The 7,201-nt window shown below is 31.0% G+C and overlaps 1 protein-coding gene across 3 annotated transcripts; it reads left to right on the top strand.

Moving 5' to 3' along the window:
- Positions 1-2,126: 2,126 nt before the first annotated feature.
- On the top strand, positions 2,127-6,015 carry LOC127248913 (uncharacterized). 3 transcript variants are annotated; one of them, XM_051271478.1, is made up of 9 exons: positions 2,127-2,245; positions 2,346-2,599; positions 2,712-2,803; positions 3,586-3,727; positions 3,859-3,990; positions 4,175-4,324; positions 4,427-5,320; positions 5,402-5,568; positions 5,688-6,015. In XM_051271478.1, the coding sequence occupies exons 2-9, from the start codon at positions 2,534-2,536 to the stop codon at positions 5,830-5,832; spliced, it is 1,788 nt and encodes a 595-aa protein (XP_051127435.1). In that variant the 5' UTR covers positions 2,127-2,245; positions 2,346-2,533; the 3' UTR covers positions 5,833-6,015. The 3 variants fall into 3 exon arrangements, with proteins under 3 accessions (XP_051127435.1, XP_051127436.1, XP_051127434.1); XM_051271479.1 differs by having other exon boundaries at positions 2,200-2,599; positions 2,696-2,803; XM_051271477.1 differs by having other exon boundaries at positions 2,201-2,599.
- Positions 6,016-7,201: the final 1,186 nt, after the last annotated feature.

Genomic DNA, 7,201 nt, shown 5'->3' with positions numbered 1-7,201 from the left:
ATTTTGTTTGTTTTTTATATTTGAATTTTAATTTAAATAGTATTATGATATAATATTTTATATTACCTCCGTCCACAAACTAACTTTCTACTTTCTTATTTGGAATGTCCAATAATTATTGTCCTATTTCTATTTTTATACACAAAATTTACTCTTTTATCCTTACTTTATTTACTCTTTCATTTTATATATACAATATTAAAGTTATTTTATAACAAAAATTTTAATTACCTAAAAATACGTGTAAATATCAAATAGAACATTAAAAAATGAACTGTGAAGAAATTGACAGTGGATCATTTTAGAAGCATCATATTTTGAATATAAAATTAATGGACATCTTTTGAGGATCTAAACTAATATCTGATCTCTAATTTTAATTTTTTAATTCATATTTTCTAAAAAAATAAAAGTTATTGAATTGATATTTTAATTTTAATTTTAATTGTCTTTTAACGTAATATTTTATTTAAAATATAATATATATATGTCTATTAATGATTATATGACTATATTGTAATAGATATAATTTAAAATACAAATCAAACCAATTCAATGTGTTTCACGTCGACATAGGTATGAACTATTTTTTTTTTTTAAGTCCCAATCCTCGGAATACGTGTATTTTATTTTAATTTGATATTTTATTAGATTTAATACTATATTTATTATTGTTGCCAAAGTTGTAATAAATTAAATTGTAAGCAAGTGTTTAAAGTTGTATCCCATATACTCGGATAGATTATAATACTATATTCATCTTGACTTGTTTTCATTTTGGCACTATAATAATTTTAGACTTAGATTCTGTTTTAAGTTTTAATTTGATTTTTATTTGAATTTTCAGGTGAATTTGAATTTTGATTTTTTTTTTTTTTAATTTGAATTTGATTGGAGTTTTTATGTGTATTGATTTGATGGGTATAAATATAATAATATAAATATGTTAATTTATATAATTTAATTATAAATTTATATTGTATCTACATATATATTTTAAAATTTTTATTTATATGTTTTATAAAGTTTTTTTTTATTATGACTGAAGAATTAATAATAAAATAATGAATACAAATTGAATATTCCCTCCGTCTCAAACAAGGTGCAATATTTACTTTTGACACTAGTTTTTAAGTGGATAGCATTAAGTAGGATAATTTAGAAATTAGGTGATGTGATGGAGAGAGAAATATATATTTTATTTTTTTATTTGGATGATGTGAGGGGATTAAGTGTGTGGTAGATATTAAGTATAATGAATTATTTTCTATTTTGGAAATGTTGCAAAGTGTTTGAGACATACCAAAAAGAAAATATTCCACGGTGTTTGGGACGGAGAGAGTACTATTTATTTGTTAAAATATAATAAATAAAATTGTATGTAAATAAAATGATTTACTTGTGTCACTCTTAAAATGAAAATCTAGTAAAAAAATAGGTTTAAAAGAGTAATTTCTTATTTTAAAATATCACATAAAAAAATATTATTCCATCTGTCCCGTTTGGAAGGGTAACGTTTGTTTTTTGCACGCAGATTTTTGAATATTAGTATTATATTGAATTGTAATAAAAAAGACAAAAATACCTCTATTACCGTGTAATATATATGTAGGTTGTACAATTAATAAATTAGGAAATGATAACCTTGTTTTGAGACGGATGAAAATGAAAAATTGTAACCTTTCAATAAATAAATATTGATTTGATTTTTTAAATATAAAATTAATTTTTAATATAATATAAAAAATAAAATAATTATTTTAAATTAATTTAATATTTAAAAAATTGATTAATAGTATTTAAATTTGGCAAAATCTTACAAGAAGAACACATCTAATTTTTTTTTTTTGAAATAGTAATTTTAATATTTCATTAGTCCAAATTCAAAGTAATACTATACCATTTCATAAATCATAGTACTTAATTTGTATTATTTTCTTATTTTTAAAAAATAATAATTATTATAGAGTTAATATTAAAAAAATATTTTCAATTTTTATGTAAATTATAAATGTATTAGTACATATATAATTAAAAATATAATATTTTGTAAAAGAATAATACGTAAAAATAAAATAATAATGTTTTGAATTTGAAATATAAAACAAACACCCAGAAAATGTGAAGTCTTTTTGCATCATCGTCAGTCAACAGCCACAAAAAGGAGAAAAAAGCGAGAACATACAAAAAGGGAGCTGCCCCATAATCCGCAGTTTGTCTTCTTCCACGACGCCTCATCTCTGCCGTAATTCCTTTTCCGTTGCAAATCAATCTTCTTTCAATTTACACAATCCACACAAGATTGATTTCGTACTCTATTTACTACCTCAAAATTTTCGTGGTAGGATTTTTGCTGTGCACACACAGGCAGCCGCTAGCGGGAATAATTAAGGAAATCGAACTGCCCACGCGGCCGCTGCTCTTGCAAGGATTTCCAGATTTGTCTCTTTCCTTAAACCTCTTCAAATAGGCGATACATAGCCCCTCCCACGCCGCCGCCGATTCTGGTTCATCGGCGGGAGTTCGAGAGAGGATGGGTGATTCGTCTTCTTCATCGGCAGGTCCCAGTTTTCGGGAACTTGATGATGTTTTCTTGCAGGTTGCCTTTTACGTACACTCGTGCTTTTAGTTGTTTATTTATTGGATTATGTGGAGTTTATTGTGCGTGTTGGATTGCATTTAATATTGGGGTTAGGGTTTTGTGGGTTCAGACTCAAACTAGAATATGGCTTGGAGAAGTTTTGGACGCGAGATTGGATGAGGATTTGCCGATTTCTGATTTGCTTCAAGATGGAGAGATACTGTGAGTTTTCTACTGGACTTGTTGTCGTTTTGACCTTTTTCTTCTTTTATTAGTTTTCTTTATGTAATCGAAAAGGAGACATTGAATGTTGCTTTGGTTTGGTATGGCTCGATGGTGTGCTTATTATCTGGTTTTATCAGTTATATTTCATTGGAATTCTTGAGGGAAGTAAGTTAGTAGCCAATAGCCATCAAAATTTTATAATCTGAAACTGTTTTTAGATTGAAATAGTTTATTTGCTTGCTGAGGATGCTGCCATTTAGTTGGATTGTTTCAAGTTCTTCGAGAAAGAATTGTAATTTTGCATGGTTAGGCATTAATGGAACCATTGAAAGTTTATAATGTATCTACTTTTACCTTATAAACTACACGGCTAGCGATCTAATTTGGGGCCATCAATATCTGGTATGTAATGTCCTTGTGTAAAGTATCGGATCTTTCAACTGGGAATGTTTCCTCATTAGCTTGTTAATGTCTGTGCCGTTAATGTGTTAAGCAAAAGATAGACAAGGCAAAGTGGATGTAGGTGTTTCGGTGCAATTTAGATTCAGTTTACTTCATACAGTAAGAGTTGGTTTCAATGCGCTCGTTGAATGGTGAAACAATTTTATGTGGTGCAAGAGACTTTCTTTGTCCTTTTTTTATCACTGTTTCTGTGTAATGTCCTTGTTTTTTTTTAGTTGATTGAATCATCACTTTGTGCTTGTAAGCAAGTCGGTAATTTTGGGTAGCCTTTCTAATGCATTAAGATATTTGTTGACATGACGTCTCTGTCCATTTAGGTTCGAGGTTTCTAAAGTATTGTGGAATTTGTTGTTGACAAAAAAGGAGCTTAGACATTTGAAACAAAAGTTTAGGCCGTTTGGTTCTAAAAAGATCATTGGAAGATATCGTGCGTATTCAAACATTGATTCATTTTTAAAGGTAACATATCATTCCATTCATCTTTCACATTTTATAGCATTAAAGAATTATGTATTCCTTTATAAATTTTCATTGAGTAGATATAATGCTGTAACAAAGTTTTCCTAATCTAATATCATGTGTTCCAATAGATATGTAAACTCCTTGGATTGAGTGGCATTGATCTCTTTTCACCATCCGATGTTGTCGAGAAGAAAAACACTAGAAAAGTCTGCATTTGCATAAGAGCCCTCTCGAAGAAGGCCAGGTCTAAACAACTCAATGTAAGATGTTTCTTAATCGCAAACACCTTTTTATTCATGATATATACATGACCTTGTATTGTCAAATTGAGGCTTAATATGTCAATAAGGAGGTGATGAATTCTGATTATTATTCACTGTCGCAATGCAATGTGTTTCCAATTTGCTTCAAATCCGGAACCAACATTCTGTTACTTTAAATCAGGTTCCCGACTTTAACATGGTTAGATACTCGGTAACCATGCCAACTGATATGGTTGGCATAATTCGTAGAAGCTTGGAGTCTCCGCAATGCACTGTATCAAGTTCATCGAGTTACACTTCAAGGAAAAGTTCTGTAATAAAGTCAAAACAGGTATGCCTTGATGTGGTTCCTTTTTGAGAAGTTGCTGCTTCAATAATTTGCGATTTCTGCCAAGTCACTGATGAATTGTTTATCGTATCTGTTGTGGTGAAGAAAAAATTGTACGGACACACCAATGGAGATGACGGCTCTGGTTCAGATGAGTCAGACGAGGCAGAAAGCAGATATATGGGTGAAAACTCCATCTCTCCTGCTGGAAAGTTAAATTCTGGTGATCGATTTATCTCTGAACAAGAAAATTCTCCCGAGACACATTCTATGTCTCGATACAATCTGAGAAACAATACAGGCAACTCCAATTTCAACCATGCTCTTGAGAAAGATGCATCTGTCGTTGGAGACTCTACGAGCTCCAGTATCGGAGAAAATAACTACATTTCAGAGTACTTGGCGTTTTCTGATTTAATGGTCCATGCGAATAATGGAGATAGTCCTGTTATACACGATGGAGAAAAGAATATGTTCGATTTCTTTCTGAACCTCGATCCTCAAGGATCAGGTAATAGGGGTTCCCGGAATGGACCCCAAGGTAAGCTCTATGATGACGAAGATATTGAGGTGTCTTCAACCGCTAGCATGAGCTCTGTGTTGGGGCGGTTGCTTAACCTGGAGTTTGACGATCAGTTTGATGAGAATGAGACGCCAAGTGCAAATATTTACTCGTATGAGTCGAAGGAGCATGAGGTTGAAAGGCGATCTGGAGATTCAATCTTATTGACTGAACAGCTGAAGATCGATGATTCTGAAACTCAAGGGGACACTATACTTGATAACAAATCTCAATCAGATGTAAGCTCATCCTGTGAGATTGTATCAGAAACAAGCAAGAGATCAGACGAAGAACATCACCATGTAAGCATCGAAGCAAGATTTCACGACCAATCTGCGCCCCTGGTTGTTTCAAACAGCACTAGCATCGTTGAAGAAGGTACATCTTGCTTCCATGTTAGCGACACTGATGTATCCATGGCAGAAAATGGAAATGAGGTAACCATTTACCTGATTTTACTTAATTTTACCTCCTAATTGATGATTGTAACATGTAATTTCCCAATCTTCTCTACTCAGGCTGACAAAGAACACCGGCATGAAATCGAGGATGAAAATATTTCCGACCAGAAAAAGGACTCGACCACTGATACGCCGCCTGAGAAGCATCGCCGAAGACCAGTTCTGGAAACAGTTGTCAAAGGCACAGCCATTGCTGGTGTCTTGTTTCTCCTTCTTCATATAAGGTCCAAAGCTTCTTCTTTCCATTTCCGAGCATTATATCCTTACTTGCACAATACGCCGAATCCCTTAACCCTAATAAGCCACCGCTCTTCTTGTTTATTCACACTTAAATTGAAACCAGAAAAATGAAAGGGAATAACGATTCGCAAGAAACACACCGGCGACCTCAAAGTTCGAAGAAAAATGGAATTATGTTCTCGTTTGCAAAGCCCCAAGCCGGAGGCGTGGGGAACGGGTCCTATCCGTCGGATAGGATAAGGCTATGAAAGTATACGTGCAACTTATTTTGACATATAGGAATTGCAGCAAGAGGTGAGGTTAGTGTTTATGTTATGTTATGCATGTCTTCTGCAATAAATCGATTTTGGCCATTGTCGATATATACAATAAATCGATAGCTCAGTAAGTAAAACGATGATTTATACATACAATAGCATTTTCCATGTTCATTGTTTTTGTTAGCATATTTTTTATATTTTTTATATATTGTTATTTGGGGGCTACATATATATATGTATATATATATATATATGCAGCTTAATATATAATTTTTTTTTTTTTTGCAAATATTAAAACATGGTATCAAGAGCCTAGGCTAACTCTCGAGTTCGAGTCTCGTCCGTCTCCATTTGCGATATATGCATGTGCAAATTTCGCATACCACTTGCATCCGACAGTGGTTGATCCCAATTCTCTCCCTCCCAATTTTTTTATTTTTTTTAATTTTTTTTCTGCATCAATGCATATTTGAATCATTCTCAACGGTCGAATTCGGGAGGAGGAAGAAGAATGAATATAAAAAAGTGGTCTTGACTGACCAGGGAGCAAGAAGGAAGGTAGAGAAGATAATGGTTTTAGATAATATTATAAATAGTGCACTTAAAAGAACACTGGAAATTGTTAACGGTCCTTATAAATATAATTTATTCTATATTTCCTCAGTTCGTTTTGTTATTTTTTTTTTAAATGACCCGTTTGGTTCTCTAATCGTTGTTTTTTTTTTTTTAAGTTCGTTATGCGAAAATTTTCAATCGAATTTCATAGTTTGCAAATTAGGTTCGTAGTTTGTAAATATTAGTATTTAATAATCTAATGAGTATACTCGTAAGATTTTGATTTTTTGTTTCGATTTTGAATATTAAAATAATTATTTGATTTAATATAAATATATATTTTGAATATAAATTTAAATTTTAATATAATATAATAAATATTTGATTTTATATTTTTAGAGAAAAAAATTAAAAACTATAAAATCAGGTCTAAAGTTATACAAGTGATATTCTATATTCTCTTTTTTTGTTTTTTGTTTTTAAAATTTAAATAAACCCATGCCTGCCTTGCAATACAAAATTTAATTACTTTTTAAGTGTAATATTCCATGGCGTTTATGATCCATATGAGTTTCTTAAATTTAATTTCTCAGAACTTACATTTATATTTTTCTAAAAAAATATCAAATTAAATATTATTTCATTATAAAATTTAAATAAAATCTTCACAAGCTTTGTTAACATATAAAATCAAATAGAATTGTATATATCAAAACATTTGTTTAGTGTAATGTCATTACCACTTATTATTTCTTACAATAACAACCGATTAATTAGGGCATAAATGAAATGATACTCCCCA

This window comes from Andrographis paniculata, unplaced genomic scaffold, assembly GCF_009805555.1.
Source record: "Andrographis paniculata isolate CXL003 unplaced genomic scaffold, ASM980555v1 Contig34END, whole genome shotgun sequence".
Classification (NCBI taxonomy): domain Eukaryota; kingdom Viridiplantae; phylum Streptophyta; class Magnoliopsida; order Lamiales; family Acanthaceae; genus Andrographis; species Andrographis paniculata.
The sequence above is the reverse complement of the archived record's forward strand: the minus strand, read 5'-3'. Positions and strand labels throughout refer to the sequence as shown.

What these genes read in the sequence shown, in the direction of transcription:
- LOC127248913 (XM_051271478.1), top strand. Translation starts at nt 2,534, where the DNA reads ATGGGTGATTCGTCTTCTTCATCGGCAGGTCCCAGTTTTCGGGAACTT. An exon ending in CCAGGTCTAAACAACTCAAT is followed by an intron (nt 3,991 to 4,174) that starts GTAAGATGTTTC and finishes ACTTTAAATCAG; the next exon opens with GTTCCCGACTTTAACATGGT. An exon ending in TGGCAGAAAATGGAAATGAG is followed by an intron (nt 5,321 to 5,401) that starts GTAACCATTTAC and finishes TTCTCTACTCAG; the next exon opens with GCTGACAAAGAACACCGGCA.